At 35.2% G+C, this 23450-nt stretch overlaps 1 protein-coding gene across 4 annotated transcripts in view; it reads right to left on the reverse strand.

The window, feature by feature from the left end:
* Positions 1 to 6049: 6049 nt before the first annotated feature.
* mtSSB (mitochondrial single stranded DNA-binding protein) overlaps positions 6050 to 23450 on the reverse strand; it is a 96528-nt gene continuing 79127 nt past the window's right edge. For 3 of the 4 annotated variants that reach the window (XM_069826451.1, XM_069826447.1, XM_069826450.1), the window contains exons 4-5: positions 18287 to 18431; positions 8564 to 8681 (exon numbers count right to left, since the gene is read on the reverse strand). In XM_069826451.1, coding sequence (XP_069682552.1) covers positions 8579 to 8681; positions 18287 to 18431 — 248 coding nt within the window. In that variant the 3' untranslated portion in view covers positions 8564 to 8578. Of the gene's footprint in view, positions 8682 to 18286; positions 18432 to 23450 lie in introns of all 4 variants that reach the window. The other variant, XM_069826448.1, reaches the window with a different exon arrangement.

Consider the following 23450-nt stretch of genomic DNA (forward strand, 5'->3'; position numbering starts at 1 on the left):
AGTTTTATTATTTATTCAAATTACAGATTAACTATAATCAGTATTATGATACTTTATATATTTTAAAAAATTATGATAAACATTTAAGGTTATTATATTTTATTAGTTGGCGTATGTAATAATTAACAAACATGTGTAAGCTACTATCTCAGTAATTCTTTTCAATGGGATGAATAATAATAATAATAATAATACTTATTTACTTACTGGCTTTTAAGGAACCCAGAGGTTCATTGCCTCCCTCACATAAGCCCGCCATTGGTCCCTATCCTGAGCAAGATTAATCCAGTCTCTACCATCATATCCCACCTCCCTCAAATCCATTTTAATGTTATCTTCCCACCTACGTCTCGGCCTCCCCAAAGGTCTTTTTCCCTCCGGACTCCCAACTAACACTCTATATGCATTTCTGGATTTGCCCATACGTGCTACATGTCCTGCCCATCTCAAACATCTGGATTTAATGTTCCTAATTATGTCAGGTAAAGAATACAATGCGTGAAGCTCTCCATTGTGTAACTTTCTCCTTTCTCCTGTAACTTCATCCCTCTTAGCCCCAAATATTTTCCTAAGAACCTTATTCTCAAACACCCTTAATCGCTGTTCCTCTCTCAAAGTGAGAGTCCAAGTTTCACAACCATAAAGAACAACCGGTAATATAACTGTTTTATAAATTCTAACTTTCAGATTTTTTGACACAAGACTAGATGACAAAAGCTTCTCAACTGAATAATAACACGCATTTCCCATATTTATTCTGAGTTTAATTTCTTCCCAAGTGTCATTTATATTTGTTATTGTTGCTCCAAGATATTTGAATTTTTCCACCTCTTGGAAAGATAAATCTCCAATTTTTATAGTTCCATTTCGTACAATATTCTGGTCACGAGACATAATCATATACTTAGTCTTTTTGGGATTTACTTTCAACCCTATCGCTTTACTTGCTTCAACTAGAATTTCCGCGTTTTCCCTAATCGTTTGTGGATTTTCTCCTAGCATATTCACGTCATCCGCATAGACAAGAAGCTGATGTAACAATAATAATAATAATAATAATAATAATTATTATTATTATTATTATTATTATTATTATCATTATTATTATTATTACTACTATTGGGGGTTGGGCGAAGGGCTAACAACCCATCACCGTAAAAAAACAGCTTGTTACGAATCCCTACAATAAGTCTCGGAATCGGACTGATTCTCTGGCACGACCACAGCAAAGGAATAAGGTTTTGAGATTTGGCACTTGGAATGTAACTAGTCTTTATAGAACAGGAGGGGGTAACATTAGTAGCTAAAGAACTAGCTAGATATAGAATAGACTTCGTGGGAGTACAAGAGGTTAGGTTAGATGAGAATGGCATATCACAAATAGGAGATTACTTGTTGTATTATGGGGAAGGAAACAATAATCACCAATTAGGAACAGGATTCTTTGTTCATAAAAGAATAAAATCAGCAGTAAAAAAGATCGAATTTATCAGTGACAGGTTAACATATTTAGTACTTAAGGGTAGATGGTGCGACATCATAGTTATAAATGCTCACACCCCTACAGAAGAGAAAGACGACCATATAAAGAATAGCTTCTATGAGGAATTGGAACATACTTTTGATCAATTATCCAGATATGACATAAAAATTTTATTGGGGGATTTCAACGCTAAAGTAGGACGGAAGGATATTTTTAGACCAACTATTGGAAAAGAGAGCTTACACGTAACTAGTAGTGACAATGGAGTTAGATTAGTCAACTTTGCCACATCGAAAAATTTAATTGTCAAAAGTACAACATTCCCCCATAAGGATATACATAAATATACTTGGACTTCTCCAGATGGATTGACACACAACCAAATAGATCATATCTTGATAGATAAACGGAGATATACTAGTATAGTAGACATTCGAACTTTCAGGGGTGCAGACTGTAATTCTGACCATTATTTGGTAATTGGAGAATTAAGAGAAAGACTGTCAGTAGCCAAGCGAGTAGAGCAACAAGTTAATATTACTAAATTCAATATTTTGAAATTAAAGGACGAGGAAACTAAGCAAAATTATCAAGTAGAAATTTCGAATAGATTTGCCACTTTAGAAAGTTCCGACGAAGTTGAGAAAGAATTAGATGTTAACAGCGTGTGGGAAAATATCAGAGATAGTATCAAAATTGCAGCTGAGCAGAGCATAGGTTATTATGAAACTAAGAAAAAGAGACCATGGTTTGATGAAGATTGTTGCATTGCAGTAGAAAGAAGGAAACAGGCAAAATTGAAATTCTTACAGGATCCAGTTGAGGAGAAGAGAGATAAATATTTCAATGAAAGATGGGAAGCAAGTCGTACACTTAGGAATAAAAAGAGAGAATTTACTTGAAGGAAAAACTGAATGAGGTAGAAACAAATAGTGAGAATAAAAACATTAGAGATTTATATAAGGGTATAAAGGAATTTAAGAACGGATATCAGCCAAGGGTAAACGTGATCAAGGATAAGAATGCTTGCTTGCAGACTCTCCATCAGTCCTAAACAGATGGAAAAACTATTTTGCGCAACTACTAAATGTACATAGGCCAAATAGAAATGATCGGGACGAAATTGAAATACAAACTGCTGAGCCATTTATACCCGAACCCACACTTTCAGAAGTCGAAATTGCGATAGAAAATCTGAAAAAGTACAAGTCTCCAGGTATTGATCAAATTCCAGCAGAATTAATACAAGAGGGTGGAAGTGCATTATGTAGCGAAATTTATAAACTTGTACTTGCTATTTGGGAAAGGGAAATTGTACCAGAACAATGGAAGGAGTCCATAATTGTACCTATTTTTAAGAAGGGGGACAAGACTAACTGTTGTAACTTTCGAGGAATATCACTTTTGTTGACGGCGTAAATTTTAAAATTTTGTCCAATATTCTTTTGAGAAGATTAACTCCGTACGTAGATGAAATTATTGGGGATCATCAGTGTGGTTTTAGGCGTAATAGATCGACTACTGATCAAATTTTTTGTATTCGACAGATAATGGAGAAAAAATGGGAGTATAAGGGTACAGTACTCAGTTATTCATAGATTTCAAAAAGGCGTGTGACTCGGTTAAGAGGGAAGTATTATATGATATTCTTATTGAATTTTGTATTCCCAAGAAACTAGTTCGATTAATTAAAATGTGTCTCAGTGAAACATACAGCAGAGTCCGTATAGGTCAGTTTCTATCTGATGCTTTTCCAATTCACTGGTGGCTAAAGCAGGGAGATGCACTATCACCTTTACTTTTTAACTTCGCTTTAGAATATGCCATTAGGAAAGTTCAGGATAACAGGCAGGGTTTGGAATTGAACGGGTTACATCAGCTTCTTGTCTATGCGGATGACGTGAATATGTTAGGAGATAATCCACAAATGATTAGGGAAAACACGGAAATTTTACTTGAAGCAAGTAAAGTGATCAGTTTGGAAATAAATCCCGAAAAGACAAAGTATATGATTATGATTGTACGAAATGGAAATATAAAAATTGGAGATTTATCCTTCGAAGGGGTGGAAAAATTCAAATATCTTGGAGCAACAGTAACAAATATAAATGACACTCGGGAGGAAATTAAACACAGAATAAATATGGGAAATGCGTGTTATTATTCGGTTGAGAAGATTTATCATCTAGTCTGCTGTGAAAAAATCTGAAAGTTAGAATTTATAAAACAGTTATATTACCGGTTGTTCTGTATGATTGTGAAACTTGGACTCTCACTCTGAGAGAGGAACATAGGTTAAGGGTGTTTGAGAACCTTAGGAAAATATTTGGGGCTAAGCGGGATGAAGTTACAGGAGAATGGAGAAAGTTACACAACGCAGAACTGCACGCATTGTATTCTTCACTTGACATAATTAGGAACATTAAATCCAGACGTTTGAGATGGACAGGGCATGTAGCACGTATGGGCGAATCCAGAAATACATATAGAGTGTTAGTTGGGAGACAGGAGGGAAAAAGACCTTTGGGGAGGCCGAGACGTAGATGGGAGGATAATATTAAAATGGATTTGAGGGAGGTGGGATATGATGATAAAGACTGGATTAATCTTGCACAGGATAGGGACCGATGGCGGGCTTATGTGAGGGCTGCAATGAACCTTCGGGTTCCTTAAAAGCCATTTGTAAGTAAGTAAGTATTATTATTATTGCCCAGATTTTATGTAATTACATATTATGTTCCTTTATATGTAGTTATAAGAAAAGCTAAAATGTTGGCGAATCACAACAAAGTTATCATTATTCCGGAGTTTTAAGTTACAGTATATATTTTTACATATTTTGATGCATAATAAATATTTAGGTATATATTACATATTTTTAAGGATATAGCATATTTTGAAAGGATACACATTTTTTTCACCAATTTTTCATCAACTTAATTCATAAGTTATATGTTTGAAAATTGTTTATAAAACTTGTCCCTTTGTCTCTAATGCATAAAAATAATTTAATAATTGAAAATAATAATTTATTCTGTAAAAAAATGGACATCCCTTTGCCATGCTAACAGTTTGTATATGCCTTAAAAAGTAATAGTAAAGTAGTAACAAATACCAATATGTAGGGTGGTCTTTCCCTCATTATACTGTTACTGTGGCGAAGGACAGAGTGAAAATTACCATGTGGGTATGACCCTTTGGCACAAACACTTCCAATCAGTTGCTCTGAAATAAAATAGTGGTTCTTTCAGTTTTCTTGAAAAGCTTATTCTGACATCAGGTGATATAAATAGCTAGTCTATTGCTATTATGCCAGTTTTGTCCAAGTTAAAAGATTAGATTTCAATTGACGATACCTTTACTAGTGATGGTAAAATCGTGCTGTAGTGTGTGTGTCAGTAGTGGAAGATACAACCAATAAACGGAGTGTTGTGCCGGGAGTAATCGGTGAGTGTGTTTCAGTAAAATTTAATGACATATTGAAAAAGAACCCACGATATACAACTTTTTTCACTGTATACAAAATCTTAAAAGGTGAGTGTGTGCAGCTCCCTCAGAACATTATTCCGAGTATCATTCCTCATCTGAAATACGCTCCAGTGACATCGTGCAAAGTGGAGAGGTTGTTTTCCATATATAAGAACATTCTAACAGACAGAAGGCTATTGTTGACTGCAGAAAATATGGAAAAATATTTCATTATTAATTGCGCCAAACAATAATTAAATGAGGTTGAATCACATGTGCCCTTGTAATTTTTTTTAGTTCTGTTTTCTTATCAGTGTGCAAAAATACATCTAATAAAGCTCAGATTCTAAGTCACATATATTATGTTTCTCATTTTCATATCACATAAAATTCGAGCTCTAACTATTATGCTTTTTATTGTTATTATTATTATTATTATTATTATTATTATCATCATCATCATCATTATTACTATTGCTACTATTATTGTTATCTCCAATAATAGGTATCTATTATGGAGTAACGGGTAGCGCATCTGGTCACAAAACCAGGTTGCCTGGGTTCGATTCCCAGTCAGAACAAGTTACCTGGTTGTGGTTTTTTCTGGGGTTTTCCCTCAACCCAAACTTTCGGTGCTGAACCCAGACTCATTTCACTGGCATTATCACCTTCATCCCATTCAGATGCTAAATAGCCTAAGATATTGATAAAGCGTCGTAAAATAACCTACTAAAGAAAGTTATTATTATTATTATTATTATTATTATTATTATTATTATTATTATATTGGTGTTTCGTGTTATTATTGATTCATATTTTCGTAATTTGCATATACATTTTATATTTTATATATCAAAATTCAAATTTAAATTAAAAAATCACATTCTAGTTCGTGGAATTGCTTGTTGAACACATGTTAGGTTGCGCAACTTCACCTTAACCCATGACATATAGTAAATATTGTAACTATACTGTTGTAAAATTGAAAATTAATATGTAATGTATTTATTATTATTATTATTATTATTATTGTTATTATTACTACTACTACTATTACTATTATTATTATATTACTACTACTATTACTATTATTATTATTATTATTATTATTATTATTATTATTATTATTATTGTCAGTTATCAATATCATCATTGCTATCTCTGTTTTCTTTCTTTTTTCTTGTATTAGCTCGATGAGAGCTCTATAGTGTTCTTTTGACTCTGTTGACCCTCTACAGGGCTTTAACTTAATTAGTATTATTTTCATCAGTGTTTGTATTTCTTTTTTGTATTTATATGTGCTATCTGGTAGGATGGAAGAGAAGGCCTTATGGCCTTAATCCTGTCAGATGAAATAAATAAATTATTAAAAATATTATCCACTAAATATAAAAAGCATATAGGCCTCACGGAACCCTGGTAACATGGAAGTGAGATGAGAACAGGATCTTTTTTTACCCTGTGATGCACAATTGAGGCACTGACATGGGAAAGGTAGTAACTGCCAAAAACAAAATTTTTCAGGGGAAGCAAAAAACAAATTTATGAACACTTTCTCACTTACATTATTACAGAAACTGCTTTAAATGAAAGGCACACACTCATGTTTGTGTTACATATGAAATTTGAAAAGTCTGGCACAGATTTATCTGTGAAATCCTATTTTATGAAAATACAACATTGAAATCACTCCTTAGCCAAACTGAGAATTAACGTTATTTATACGTTATGCACAAATTTTTCGGTAAAATGCATGATACTTTTCATCGAGGAAGTCTAACATAGATAACAAGTCTCTCTTTTTGGCATCAGGGACGACTGGTCTCCTTTCAAGGCGTTGCAAGCACTGCAAGTTAGTGATTGACGTTAATGACTGTCCTTTCTTAAAAATCCTGTGCTCTGTCCACATTTCAATGTCATTAAATAACTATCTTGTTTTTATTAGAGGAAAATCAGCTCTTGAGAGTCTAATCCAGTTGAGGGTGCTGATTTTGATAGGAGTTGTATTCAAAACTTGTCACATTCTGCAGAAAAGTCGAAGAAATCCTTATCCTTCATCATTATTACATTATTAGGCCTTACCTCTTCTGGAAACATGCATGGTCTTGCATCTTTTTTTTTCTTTTCTCTATGATGCCAAATTCCCCATCACATGGCATGTAGGAATGTTCTGAAATCAGGAATTTCAAGTCCACTGAATCAAAATATTTCTTGGCAATAATGTAAATCAGGACCATTAGAATCATCCGATTCTTATTCTGCCCTGCACAGTTATCAGCCCATATTTGTCTAGACACATTCTGATGTTGTAAAAGGAGTTACTACCTTCTCCACGCCAACAGCTGTGCACATACAACTTACAACATCTAGTGACTACGTTTTCAACTTCGTTTCATTACATACGGACATCCTACCTTCTCTGTGTCAGTGGCATGGCCATTTACTACCTTCTCAATGAAAAACCTAAAAATTCGAATTTTTGGCAGTTACGACCTTTCCCATGTCAATGCCTCAATTGTCCATGAAAACATGCAGTTCTTTGACTGATTTCTCAATTTTGTTTGCAATATACCATTTCATGCATCTAATAACTTCATTTGGGGGTTTTCCGCAAAATGTTTCAGAGTACAGAGTTTTAGTGTGCGCAACTTGGCTTCAAATGTATAAGTGTAAAAGTGGAGTAATTCGTCTTGGGTTTTCAGCCAGGTGAATTGGATTATTGCTTGCGAGCTTTCTTCAGGGATTGAAGAAGATGGCAGAGCTAGTCATCGAAAGCTTGTCAGCCAAAATCTAACTCACCTATCTGAGAACCCGAGAAGAATTATTCCATATCTAATGCCGGGAAAGCCTCAAGTTCTATAAAGTGTAAATGTGTTCAGCTTTCTTTCAGTCTTTAGCTTGCTCAGTAGTCGCGGCCTTGCACTGAGCATCCATTTTCATGCAATCATCACAAATGTCTCTTCTCAGTTGGCCAAATTTTAAATGAAAATCATTTTGGGATACATCAAACAACCACTAATTGACATCTTTGTGCTAATCTGGATTTTAATCCAGAAAGTCTTTATGAAATTGAAATACAGTCAAGTCAGGTAGATATTTAACAGTAAGCCTTTAGAGTACACAACACAGAACTGCATGCATTGTATTCTTCACCTGACATAATTAGGAACATTAAATCCAGACGTTTGAGATGGGCAGGTCATGTAGCACGTGTGGGCAAATCCAGAAATGCATATAGAGTGTTAGTTGGGAGGTCGGAGGGAAAAAGACCTTTGGGGAGGCCGAGACGTAGATGGGAAGATAGTATTAAAATGGATTTGAGGGAGGTGGGATATGATGGTAGAAAATGGATTAATCTTGCTCAGGATAGGGACCAATGGCGGGCTTATGTGAGGGCAGCAATGAACCTCCGGGTTCCTTAAAAGCCAGTAAGTAAGTAAGCCTTTTAGAGTGGCAGTAATGACTCCCCTTCATGGGAATATTTGCGACAAAATCATGTACCTTTCGGCAGCATAATTAGGCTTTTTACATCCAGATATTGCATGCTTGCCTTAACGTCTTTTGGTAAATACACCAAACAACCTAATTTTTGAGCCAGTCTTTCTCACTTGAAGCCATGAAATGCCTTCATACATACTTTACCTTGGACAGCTTCACATATGATATAGTAAGTACTGGTGAGTATTTTTTCTCTGATGGCATCTGGTTTGTGAGGACGACAAGTAGGAACCTACAAAGAAGCATTATTTTCATTAGGAATGGCTTACATTGTGACTTGGAGACCTGTTTCATTTAAGTATGCCTACTGTTTTTAGTAGTACTAAGCAAGAGTGTATGAGTTCCCAATGGCTGATAAAATATAATGCAAAATATGTGTAAAATATCAGTATTCATCTACCACTACATTAATGAAATCACCTTTCTGCCTGTACATTTAAAATATTTCGTTTATATCTGAATAGGTACATGGTGACAAATCACACCTTAACCCATTAGTGCCGAAATTATTATTATTTTTTTTTAATTTTGGCTACTTTATTTCTTAACTAGAAGATGTGCAGAAATAAGAAAAATAGTTTTTATTATTTTCTCATGTATACTTTGTGTGAATTTTGTCATTGCTATACTAAGCATCTCTGTGATCTCTTTTTAGCAATTCTTTATTATGAACAGGGTGACAAGATGACCTGATAACCAGAACAGTTCTGATTTTCACAAATTCTCTTGGTGTCTCGAGAATATTTTTCGGGATGTCTAAATGTTCCGGTTTTTAAAAGTGGCTACTTTAGCTACAAAAAATTCTTATGAAGTATTAAATTTTTATATTAAGTGAAGAGTGTATAATGTGCAAATTCATTTAAGTGTAGTTTTGCATATTCACACACATATAGCGGCATGTTATAATGCTCTACTCAGACCAACAAGCATAACAACAATCTATATTATCGCTGATTCGAGAGGCAGAGAAAGTCGATCATTACATTCGATATTCTTAAATTTGGCGATTTGCTCCTTGGTTCTTTGTCGCCAGATGCTGATTTCAACTTTGTGCATTTACTAGTGAGGTTGATTTGTTTAAGTTTTAAACTACAGTGAACATGCTGAAAGAAAATGTGTATTCAGTGTTGCACTGAAGACAGATTTTCCTTTTATAAGGGAAACTAGCTTTAATGATAAAGTGGAATGTACTATTCGCCATTCTGTGATATCCATAGCACATGGTGGTCATTCTGCCATTGAGGACCATATTAGTAAAAAGAAACATAAAGATCACACTCAGCTTCAACTTCCAGCAGTAAAGTGACGACGTTCTTCAAGAATGCTTCTGTGGAACCTCAGAACTTCAGTTAGCTGCTGAGGATGGCACTTTCGCCTATCATTCTGTGTTTCATAACCACAGTTTCTGTTTCATGAATTGTACATCTGTCGTTATTGCAAACTATTCAAGAGGCCTAAATTCTCTTGTGCCAGAACAAAATGCGAAGCAATTGTTGTAAACGTATTGTCTTCACATGCCTTGGAAAGATTTATAGCCAATTTAAATTCTGCAAAATATATATGAGTGCTAATAGACACCTTTAACCACAAAGCAGTGAAGATAGTTCCAGTTATTTTGATCTTAGAGAAGGTATCATTACTAAATTAATCGAACTAACAAATCTTCCAAATGAATGTTCAGAAACCCAAGTTGAGTACATAGAGAAAATGCTGAGTACAATCTGTTTGAGAAAGTACAGTGAAACTTGTCTAAAGCGGCCATCTGAAGTTACCTTGTAAAATGGCCATTTTATCACATGACCGCTTGATTAAGGTTGCGGTTTTTTATGAATCAGCATGAAAATACTGAATTTCGCTGACTTTTTAGGACTGTGCACGTACAAAAATCATGCATATTAATGTCAACCTCTTCCATTTTTGCAACTAGCCTTTTCAAAACTCGCCTGTGGTACCTCAGTTTAAATGCCTGGATAATACTTTGATCAAGGGGTTGGAGGTGTGATGTCGTATTTGGGGGAAGAAACGTCAATTTCACTGATCACATTGCGATTTTGTCGTTTAATCTTGGAATTGAAATCGCATAGTTAATTCTCAAACAATGATGATGTCATCAAAGTTTTATTGTTGGCAGCCCACTTCACCCCCAATAAGCCCATGTCAACATTTTTCAAACATCTCGGTTTCAATGATTTCCCTATCATTAAGAGTGGTTCTTTTTCTCCTGCAGCATTAAAACAAAAGAGCAGGGTTAGTTTGTCTTTTGCCAACTTCCTCCCTTTACACTCTTTTTTTCTTAAAACTTAAGTTTTGTTAGGGAGGGCCCTGAAAATAAACCTGTTTCGTCAACATTGTAAATGTCTCTGAGTTCATATTCCACAAGAATTGAAGGCAGTCTATTTTTTTTCATTCTTCAATAACATTGGTTGCAATGTCACCTCCTTCACCAGGCACAGAACGCAATGTAATGTTATGCCATTTTCTAAAGCACTCTAACCATGCATTACTAGCAACAAAATTTCTTACATGAGTTCTTTCGCAATTTCAAGAGCTTTCTCTTGAATCATAAGCCCACTTACAGGCAATTTCTTCACCCTCGCACACTTGAACCATTCGTAAATGAACTCATTCACATTACTAAACATAGATTCTGTCTTCCTCCCATTCTTTTAATATTTCATCTTTATTCTTAATTATATCGCTTATTTGAATATTTCTGCAATTTTTCTCGCAGATGTTTCCTTCTCACTTTCTTCAATCATTTTTCGTCTCACCTCTAAACTTAACACCATTCTAAATTTATTGTTAAACATGGTTTCTCTCTCAAACTAACTTCAAAGTTCCTCTGAATCAAGTGAATGAAAAGAAGAAAAATTCGTAAAAGCTGGTCCATATGGAGAAAGACAGAAAGAGGAGAACAAAAAAATCGAATGGTTAACTACCTAAAACATACTGTGACATTTTCGATAGAAAAAGTCCATGTTTCAATCATTAGAAAACGAGTAAGAATTTATAGCTGTGCAGGGTCAGAGTGGAAAGTAACCAACTAACCCCAAGATATGGAGGGTGTACTGTTGTACACTTAGCTATTGCTTCCTGTCCTCTAACCATCGAAAAAATAGGTCAGACAGTATCCGTGAAAAGATTATTTGTTGGACAGTGACCGTTATTGTCAGGTTCCAATCCAAATAGATCCCGGCCGCTGGCCGCTAAATAAAGAGAGAATTTGTATTGAACTTATGGAAAATCCAATTGGTTCCAGAGAAAATTGGCCTTTTGGCCAGGTGGCTGTTTAAATAAAGTGACCGCAAAGGCAGGTTTCACTGTAATTGCTTTTGCAACAGACAACACAAGTACTAATTTTGGTGGCATAGACCGAAAAGGAAAAAATAATGTCTTTGTAAGGCTGCAAAACAAATTTGCAAAAAATATATTAGGAGCTGGATGTGGTGCACATGTGCTATATAATAACACCCAGACAGCTGGAGATTGTCTTCCAATAGATGTTGAAGTTATCCTCTACAAGATCTACTAGAACTTCTACATCTACACAGAACTGAGTGTCTGAAGGAATTCTGTGAATTTGCAGAGGTTGAGTACAGATCTTTATGGAACTACACCAAAATTAGATTGATGTCTTTATTTCCTGCACTTCAGAGAGTCATTGCTATGTTTGATGGTTTGAAATCGTACTTTATGTCAATTGAGAAGTACTGTGCCCATGCATTCACGAAGATTCCTTTTCGGACAGAACTTCTTTATTATGACTAAAATTTCTGGCTGCCCAACTAGATGTGTATGATAGGTCAATAAGACAAATGCAGTCAGAAGAGCTTTCTTTGGTTGAAGTTTCTGGTTTGATTGAAAACCTTTGTGAAACTCTTATCAGCAGGTAGACAAATAGATTTATCACCTTAAGTGTCAGGAACATTCTCCAAGAAATGGAAAAAGGACTCATCTCCAGTAGCAGCTGGTGGTCAAATTAATGAGTGTGCTACAATCTCTATATCGGCCTACTGCATACACTTATATGTATTTATCTTAATTTGAGACGAAATATGAAGTCCATACAACGTTCCTTCCTACTGCAGAACTTGTCAATTACCCTGGAGTTAAACCCCTCCATCTTGGACAGCATACTCATTTCTATTGACAGTATTGCAAGAGCAGTGAGGCGATCCTGGGACATAGTGTTCCTTAGAAACGTTTTTAAGCGTTTAAAGAAAGAAAAACATCTTTCTGGCTCAGCAGTGGTCATTGGTGTTGTAACCAAAATATTTAACAACTTCGTTACTTCACAGAATGGATCCTGTGAATTGTTGGCGGCTATGTTATGTATTGTAACAATTGAACAGCTCCATCTATATTTCGGAAGTTGGGTCTTCCATATAGAACTCCAGTTGTGTCTTTAACACTCTTTTGTTTAGTACAGTATAGCTGTTGACAGCAACTTCAAGTTCGCATTCAGGAAAATTATGTGAAAAATTGTCAAAAAATTTGCTGTTTAACAATTTTGTTGCATCTAGGTAGCTTAAAGACTGAAACAATAACTAGTTTCCTGAATTATACTGTCACGTAATTCCTTGGCTTCAATTTTCTGGACTGATTCAGGAGGAACCTCAAAAACCAGGTAGATGGCAGCAGCGGTCGGACACTTGAATTACCAAACACATTGTACATAGTTCCGAGTTCTTCCACAAACAAGCACTCTTTCGTTACTCTTTACTTTTGCAATCTCCAAGCTGTGTTGTGCTGAAGCTGACTACAGCACTTCCCCGCGTAAAAATAGCCAATCAGAGCAGTGATTTCAGCTTCGCACATGCGCATTAGTTGTCTACATTTTCATGTAGAGTTTTGAGTAGCACAACGTACCGCCTGAGGCACCAAAGAGCGAAGAGCGAAGACTAAACACTCTGTAATGCGTCATGAACATAACCACGGGAAATTGTCAAATGGCAGATCAAAGACTATAGTATTGCAAATACATTATTTGAGCAAAAATTATCATTGCGCTGTAGCACTGTAGCACATAAGGACGGGCCGCCCCTGCTCATCTCCAAACAAATGTTCTTCATTGCTACTGTATCATTCTTCGACAATTGTGTTCAATACATAAGAAATTGGTGTCGCCATACTGTTGTAATCAAGAAAGTGTGTTGGGTCTGTTTAAAAAAAGTTCCTGAATGGAGTGATGTTGAGGGTTAAGTAGCTCTATTTTCGAACTATGAATCTGTGATATGTTTAAATGAGAATGTGTTGTTTGATGAATTTTTCCATGTACGAAACATCATCCACCAGAACATTCAGAACTGGACTACAAGAAAACTTAGTGTCTCAATGCTGGATAGCAATGTTCCAACAATGTAGAAAATCTCACATCAATGTTGACAGTGTTTCAAAATGGTTTTGTATTGAGTGTTCTTGGGACCACTGCATCTGTTGAGCACATCTTCAGTCTTATGAATATGTACTGGTCCGAGGAAAAAAGTCGTCTTAATGTAGAAACTCTAAAGGCTGTACTACTTGTTAAAACACACTTCAATCATACATGTTCAGAATTTTACGACTATCTCATGAAAATCCAGAAGCTCCTGAAACAAATCCATAGTTCTGAAAAATACACTTGAGGGTAATATTGACGTCATGTGAGTGTAATAATTTGAAATTTATTTTCTGGCGGGGAGGGGGGAGAGGGGTGGACAAATTTGCTGAAGAAAATGTGTCCCAGTTTTTCAGTTTCATAAACTGGTCACCCTGATTATGAACTTAGTAATAGTTTTGTAAGCTTGTAATGGCTGTAAACAAATAATGTATAACTTAAAAGTATAATAAATTATGAACCCATAACATACATTTATTTTGAAGTCATCTATAGATTATACATTTATAATAATGATAAGAATATAACATTATTATTATTATTATTATTATTATTATTATTATTATTTTAATATTCAAGCACTGGACAAATTGTCATTCACTGTCTTGCTTCCAATACATTGTCATTAAGTTCTGACCACAATCACTTAATTTTGCACATTTGGTTAAATGTTAGAATATAACATCAGAATCAAATTAGTGGAAATGAAATCCACAGACTAACATTGCAATTTAGAACATTGTATTCTCACTATCAACTTGCATGTATTCTGAGCACATATCTTTTTCTTCTCTTCTGTGTTTTGTACAAGATGGTCCAATCAATCATGTCTGACAGAATTCGACTGTCTGGTGATGATGCTGGCGAAGCAGCTGATCTTCCAGCTGACTTTGGTAGTACCTGATAGCTCCACAGGACATATTAGCCACTTCTCTTCCGAAGTCTAGTTGGGAAATTCTCTGATTGTGTGCTTTATTGTACAACACCAAACTGTTCTGTATGGCAACATCAAACAACCAGGTAACCAATGGCTAGTACCATTTTTTCCTTCAAATGCCAATACGGTAGCAACTCAGATTCTGAACCATCTTAACGGTGTTGCCCATGTACAAATTGTAGTTTGCAATAAGTTTTGGTCTTGGAACCATTTCGCTTTTGTTTTTGCGAAACCTTTTCACCTGCATAATTTCTTCGATGCCACAAGAGGTAGATATCATAGTAATGATGGTGTTATCCATCCATCGCACATACAGATGTCCCATTTCCATAGCAGTCTCGAAATATCTTTGCTCTGTCTTTGAAAAACATTTTTTACTGGTAAAGGAGCAATCTCTGGCAATTCGATTTCCATGAATGGTTCCAATTGCTGTATATCCATGAAATGTTAGAAATGAAAAAAGATTTGCACCAATGAACAAATTATCCATGTAAAAATTGAACTTAGGTTCTTTTTATCGGGAAGTTCATTAAGTAGTACAAGTAATGGATTAGCAGCCTTGCCAAATATCTTCTCATAGTCTGGGTTTGATTTAGGTCCTTTTCCCTGGTACAGTTCAAATTGACTGTTTTTATTATTTAGGCTCCATATTTTGTAGCCGAATCGAATGGGCTTACCACAGATGAACTGCTAAAGTAGTGACGCCCATAATATTTCACCATACTTTCATCATATGACAGGTGTTTTTCAGATACAAAATTATCAATGCACCTTTTTTTTTTCAACATTTTGATCAGAGAACGTATTTTTCAAGCTTTGTTATTTTTATCAATTCCATTGCTGTCTGCACAGTGTAAGAAACGACAGATTTGAAGAAACCTATCTCTTCGCATGGACTGAGGTATAGTCACATTTTTCGTGTCATTGTTTGTTGCTTAGATGGCAAGTATTGTAACCACCAACATATAAAATCGCAATGAAACACCACATTTCATCTGCAGTTATCTTCGGATCAGCAAAATTTCTTCAACTAAATATTAAATCAGTTCATTTTCAATAAATTGCTAAAAAAATTCGAATTAATGACATATGTTCGTACATAGTATAATCTGAATTTGGAAATGTAGTTGGTTTTTCAATATCGAAATCTGCTCCTTTTACCCATCGAATATTAGAGTTATTTAATTTCTCCTCTTCTCTCTCTGCCATCCAATTTACTGTATTTGCAGAGGTTGGAATTTGTCTTACTGCAGGTGATAGCTGAACACATTGTTGACCCACAACAGACAGGCCTTATGGCCTTAACTCTGCCAGCGAAAATAAAACATTATTATTATTATTATTATTATTATTATTATTATTGGTGGGTCTACCAATGTGTCACTATATTCAATACCTATTTTCTGATGAATTTAAATACTATTATAGTCACAATCATGCCATGGTATGAAAGAAAAATTTCACAACCTCGAGCGGGAATCGAACCTGCGACTTCCTGTTCTCCAGTCAGGCGCTCTACCACTGAGCTATTGAGTTCGTCTCACGCCAAAGGCTCGGAATTATCCTTTCGTACTGGCGACTCTGTTATAGAGTACTGTCCATAGCGTTTGATCTAGTCAGCACTGCTTACGGGTTGAAAGAAACTTTTACAAATGTAATCTTCATCTTATGATGTTTGGTGACGTATACACGTCCGTTGATGTGACATATTAATGAATTTAAATACTATTATAGTCACAATCATGTCATGGTATGAAAGAAAAATTTCACAACCTCGAGTGGGAATCGAACCTGTGACTTCCTGTTCTCCGGTCAGGCGCTCTACCACTGAGCTATCGAGTTCGTCTCATGCCAAAGGCTCGGAATTATCCTTTCATACTGGCGACTCTGTTATAGAGTACTGTCCATAGCGCCTGATCTAGTCAGCACTGCTTATGGGTTGAAAGAAACTTTCACAAATGTAATCTTCATCTTACGATGTTTGGTGACGTATACACGTCCGTTGAAGTGACATATTAATGAATTTAAATACTATTATAGTCACAATCATGCCATGGTATGAAAGAAAAATTTCACAACCTCGAGCAGGAATCGAACCTGCGACTTCCTATTCTCCGGTCAGGTGCTCTACCACTGAGCTATCGAGTTCGTCTCACGCCAAAGGCTCGGAATTATCCTTTCATACTGGCGACTTTGTTATAGAGTACTGTCCATAGCATCTGATCTAGTCAGCATTGCTTATGGGTATAACAGAGTCGCCAGTATGAAAGGATAATTCCGAGCCTTTGGCGTGAGACGAACTCGATAGCTCAGTGGTAGAGTGCCTCACTGGAGAACAGGAAGTCACAGGTTCAATTCCCGCTCGAGATTGTGAAATTTTTCTTTCATACCATGGCATGATTGTGACTATAATAGTATTTAAATTCATTAATATGTCACATCAACGGACGTGTATACGTCACCAAACATCGTAAGATGAAGATTACATTTGTGAAAGTTTCTTTCAACCCATAAGCAGTGCTGACTAGATCAGACGCTATGGACAGTACTCTATAACAGAGTCGCCAGTATGAAAGGATAATTCCGAGCCTTTGGCGTGAGACGAACTCGATAGCTCAGTGGTAGAGCGCCTGACCGGTAGAGCGCCTGACCGGAGAACAGGAAGTCGCAGGTTCGATTCCCGCTCGAGGTTGTGAAATTTTTATTTCATACCATGGCATGATTGTGACTATAATAGTATTTAAATTCATTAATATGTCACATCAACGGACGTGTATACGTCACCAAACATCGTAAGATGAAGATTACACCTATTCTCTCTTTATTCGGAAGTCTTATTTCTGCATTTCGGACTATATAGGCACCATATGGCAATGCTGAAGTAGAAAAGGGCTTAGCTGAACCACTTTCGATTACAATTTTTATAATATATAATAAACATATTTATTGAAGTTTATCATTTTAACATAAAGAAATAGAAAAGAGGAAAGAAAAAAATTATTTTACATAATAACAAAATATACTTATTAAAACTCTACGTCCATTTCTTCATAACTTGACATAGCACCAAGAACCAACAATGAACATGCTAGCACTATGAAAAACAAAATGAAATTGACATCACTGTCCACACATCGAATAAAACATTTTCTGCATTTATATTTGTAGTCTGATTCTTAGCAGGCTATTTCAAAATAAGACAATTTGTTTTGTCATATGGCAACACACAGCGCTAATGGGTTAAGTTTAATTTTTGTAGTCTAAGTTGTGACATAAAATATTACTTATAATGAAGCAGACTGTTAGTTGTATGAAAGAGAATCCTATGCTTTTATTGCATGATAATTTTAGCATGCAGCTGTGAACTACAAGTGGACTTACAATAGTGACTTTGTAACAAACGTACTGTACGCCTTTCTTAAAACTGTAGATTCTTATATATAACAATATATAAATTCTTTCACTATACTTGAATTTGTAATCTTCAGTTTTCTTAGTATTAAGGTCTTGATGGTAGTCTTACCTGCAGTTTTGAACTAATAGCGAATAGACTGTTTCCAGTTTTCGGGATTTCTCCGTCTTCAGTCCATGAGAGTAGGTGTTCACATATTCCATTAGACAATTTTTTACACACATGTGGTGTGGGCATGGATCAACATTATGGTAAACTGAAAAAAAGGGCATGTAATTCCAGTTCCAGTGCCTTCTTCAAGTGATCTGAGCGATCCGTTCTTAAAGATTTGAAGCCATTCTGTCTGTGGATATTTTGAATTGATTGTTTCTAGTGCTGAAACTTTCATTATTGTTGTGTCAGTATCCGATTTTTTAAATATTGATCTAAATAAAAGTAATGTTCTATTGATTGTTTGTTAAGTGGATTCTCTACTAATATGAGTTTTCTGCCAGCTGTGGGACTTCTAACTCTTGTTTCTTACCTTTCACAATAGTCAAAAGGTAGGTGAGAAAAACAGGCAGAGAAGATAACAAGATTTGCTGGAAAAGCTGTAATTTGAGAAGTTTGTGCATAAGGGGCAGGTGTGATTAAGAGGTGAAGGACAGTGACACATAGGGAACGTTTATAAAATTGAAATAGTGGCTATTAAACGGAAGAGAGATAGGAAAGTGTAGTGAAGTGAATCATGTCCAATAAACTATTATAATAAGAAAGAATAAGTGAATATAAGTGCAAATGTCTAGAAAATATTAAGTGAAGGTAGTCAGGTTTAATGTGAACATCAAAAGATTATAAAGAAGGATAAAAAATAGGATTGTGGAATTTAAGAGATGAAAAATGAACATCATGTTGGAAAACCTTTCTGTGACCACTCCAGAAAATATTAATGCCATGCATGACATGATTTTGGAAGATCAAACATATGTCAGAGACATTGACAATTTCCTGTGAACGTGTCTTTCACATTACATCATGATTTGTGTATGAGAAAATTATATGCTGACACTAAATGTCTGAATGTTGATCAGAAACAACTAAAGAGCAACAATTTCCAAGTTGCTTTGTAACTCTTTGGATCATATTGTAACTATGGACAAAACATGGTTCCATCATTATGATTCAGAAAGAAAAAAATAATCAAATGAATGGAAATATTCTGGTTGTCTCTGCTCAAAGAAATTTCTCATTCAAAAATTGGCAGGAAAGGCCCTCACACCAGTTTTTTTTAGATAAAGACGAAATAATTACAGCAGATGGCTTATAAAAAGTAAAACTGACAGGAGTATATTATTCTTCATTACTGGCTAAGTTTCGGGAAAAATTGTGGAGAAACATTGTAGCAAAATATTCAAGTTCCTGATTGCATTGCAGAAAATTGATGAAGTTGGCTTTGAATTGATTGACCATTCTTTATATTCTTTATATTGACCCTCAGACCATCATCTATTTCCGAAATAAAAATTGTAATGAATGAAAGAAAGAAGTTTTCATAAAATGACAGTAATGAGTACTGTGGAACAGTGGCGTATACTGGTTAAAGGGTTTGGGCTACCGCTGACCCTATTATTACACAAAATATATCTAACAATTACTTTAATTTTAATTACTATGGTAAAACTAATAATACAAAATTATTACATTATGTTATATTATAAACTTTTTCTTTTGTAATTTCCTTGGGCTACCGCCGGTAGCCCGCAAAATACGCCCCTGCTGTGGAAGAGTGGTCTGTAGACTAAGACAAGCAGTAATGGGTACTGTGGAAGAGTGGTCTGTAGACAAGACAAACAATAATGAGTACTGTGGAAGAATGGTCTGTAGCCTAAGACAAACAGTGATGAGTACTGTGGAAGAGTGGTCGATAAACAAGACAAACAGTAATGGGTACTGTGTGGAAGAATGATCTGTAGACTAAGACAAACAGTAATGAGTACTGTGGAAGGGTGGTCTGTAGACTAAGACAGGGATGAATACTATGGAAGAATGGTTTGTAGACTAAGACAAACAGTAATGGGTACTGTGGAAGAGTGGTCTGTAGACTAAGACAAACAGTAATGAGTACTGTGGAAGAGTGATCTGTAGACTAAGACAAAAAGTAACAGGTACTGTGGAAGAGTGGTCTATAGATTAAGACAAACAGTAATAGGTCCTGTGGAAGAGTGGTCTGTAGACTAAGACAAACAGTGATGGGTAAAGCTAGGATTCTTAGGTAAATAAATATTTTATTTGCGCTGTAATAGAAAGTCGTAATTGTGTTTTAAGTCTTGAACAAGGTCACCTGAGCATATATTTTAAGTTTTAATTTACATAAAAACACATTGTGACATTTTTAAAAATGTAAATACATATTTTCACATAAAACACTTGAAAATTAAGTTTTCATCAAATAATTTTCGACAAAGGCCTCATTTCAGATTAATCGTCACCTGAATATTCAGTGCAGTTGCTTAGATGTGACAGCTGGCAACTTTCTCGGAATTACTGCAGTCTGCTTCAAGTGATAAGAGCTGTCACCGCTAAACAATTGTATTGTAACTAACACACATAAACATTGATGTGTGATTTAGTAATGCCTTGTAATGTATCATAATGCTGATTGAGGAAGCAGTTGCAATTTCTTAAACATCAGTTGTCTTTGTTTTCGTTTCCAATTATAAACATGTCTCTAAGGTGCTTGTTGTTTCTCAATGACCAGGCAAAAGTTGTTTAATCTGTTATTGTTTTTAATAATGCGAACTACGAGGTTATGTAGCATTACTAATATATACCGTACCTAGTGAAATAGTATTTGGGAGGATGGTGCCTAGGATTCGCCATGAGATTACCAGACATTTGCTTTATAAATGAAGAAAACCTGGGAGAAAATCAAAGCAGATTATCGGCCCAAGAGGGATTCAAACCTATGCCCGCTTGTAACCTTGGATACCATGTGCCACTTGTCACGCCAGTGGCTCTCTACAAATCAGTTCACTGCCTACATGTAGTAACCCTGCTAAGTCGAGCCACATAGTAGCCAACACCACAGGGGGAAATTAAATTTGGCGAAATAGTGGTACCTTACACTAAACTCAGGCAAACAAGGCACACATTCAGTAAGACATTTTGTCTAGAGGAATCTCTGGTCCTCCTGGTAGAGGGTGTGATCAACCACATGAAAAAAAAATAAATGCTCACCTAAAGAAGCTTCACAGAACTGTAAAATGTAAAAATTATTTTTATGTAATTTCCTTTTTTGATGGTATTTAAAAGAATATAAATATTACATACAAAGCAGTAATAATAAGCCTAACATGGAAACATAGCTCAGTTGCCATTTTGCGTTGTAGAGGTTATGAGTTAAGTCTTGATGTTAATTTATATTGCACATATGGACTCATGACCCTGATGGCAGAAATAGGTTCTAATGACAGAACAGGTCTAGGGATTCAGTGCTTGTAGAATGAGAACATTTTAGAATTTAAAGTATAACATTAAAGTTTGATGTTAGCCTTGCAGGACTTTTTAATTCTTCATTTCTCTTTCATCAAACACCATGAAAATTGTTTTGACAATAAAATAACTACTGAATTAATTTTCACATTCATTTGGAAATAAATGCTCAAACCAACACTAATCTGATTGCTGAATCACATTATATGAAAGTACAGCAAGGTGTTTGAAAATAAGTTCAGTTGTAATATTATCCGAACCCACCAAAGACTTCAAAACATACAAAGAGCCAGGTGAAGGACAAAATTAAATATTAATATTCAGAAATAGAAGTTTTAGTATTCCGTGTCCTGCAACATAACATTTCAGAATTACATGCTGATTCTATCAAAATAAGTTATGTCTGGCTACTCCAAACAACAGCTTAGTAGTAATAACCAGAAACAGGGACATCAACAAAATAATAAGTAAATCAACTTGCGTGAAAATAAATCCTCACTGTCCATTGCTGACCCATTTTGCCATTCATTATTGGTTACTAATCAACTGATGTATACACTTTCGAAAACAACCGTGTTTTTTTTAACTGAGTGACAAATGGTACAGTTATCAGCATAAATTCAACATGCATATAAAGCAATATAATACAATCTAAAACTGATCCTGAGGTTGTGATTTACAAGAACATTCATGGCAATCAAGTTTCAGGATATTGCGAACTACTGGTACATTTATATGTGCAAATGCAGTAGCAGTAGCAGTAGCAGTAGCAGTAGCAGCAGTAGTAGTAGTAGTAGTAGTAGTAGCAGTAGTAGCAGCAGTAGCAGTAGCAGTAGCAGTAGTAGCAGCAGCAGCAGCAGGAGCAGCAGCAGTAGCACCAGCAGCAGCAGCAGCAGCAGCAGTAGTAGTAGTAGCAGTAGCAGTAGTAGTATTAGTAGCAGTAGTAGCAGTAGCAGTAGCAGTAGCAGTAGTAGCAGCAGCAGCAGCAGTAGCAGTAGTAGTAGTAGTAGTAGGCTAATAGTAATCCAATGCTCAAATGCTTGGACATATTTCCTTTGCTTTCATGCTTCCCAATAAAGTCCAGTCAGCATTTTTATGTGCAAATGTGGTTGATTGAAAAAATAGATATTAGAGATAGGCCTAATTATCTATGCTAACACAAATAGCATATTTGACTTCGAATCAAAAAGTTTGTATAAACAAGATAAATAATTATATTAACAAGATACTCTATTATCACAACTTCAACATTATCCTCCTGCATTCTGTATCTCCTTGATAACCAAATGGCAGCACATTAATTAGCCTTCCACGAAAATGTTCCATGCTCGATCCCCAGCTGTAACTGTCTTTTTTTATTATTATTACATCTTTGCAATTTGAATCTGTATTAAGAATGCTATGTTTCATGAATACATTTTGGGAAAATTATGTACCAGTAGGAATGGAAACTGTTTTTTGATATCTATTCAATGTGAACACAGTGACCTCTGTTGTCAGCGACTTCTTGTAGTGAAGTGTTAAGGAATACACTAATTTTCAGTATTTGCAGAAACATATTATAAGACTGGAAACAGTTAACATAGATCAGAACAATAATATATAACACTGGTCAACAGTCATTTTGCACCAAACATAAAACTAACAAATTCTTGCTACTTTCGACCTTATGAATACAAAAATAACAAGAAAAATGTTCCATCAGTTTGGATTTTCGAGATGCAAAATATAATTAATTTTCTATAAATTTTATTAAAAAAATCACCATATTTCATGTATAACTATTTTGTTTTACAAATGTGAC

Source organism: Periplaneta americana, chromosome 5 (genome assembly GCF_040183065.1).
Source record: "Periplaneta americana isolate PAMFEO1 chromosome 5, P.americana_PAMFEO1_priV1, whole genome shotgun sequence".
Lineage (NCBI taxonomy): Eukaryota > Metazoa > Arthropoda > Insecta > Blattodea > Blattidae > Periplaneta > Periplaneta americana.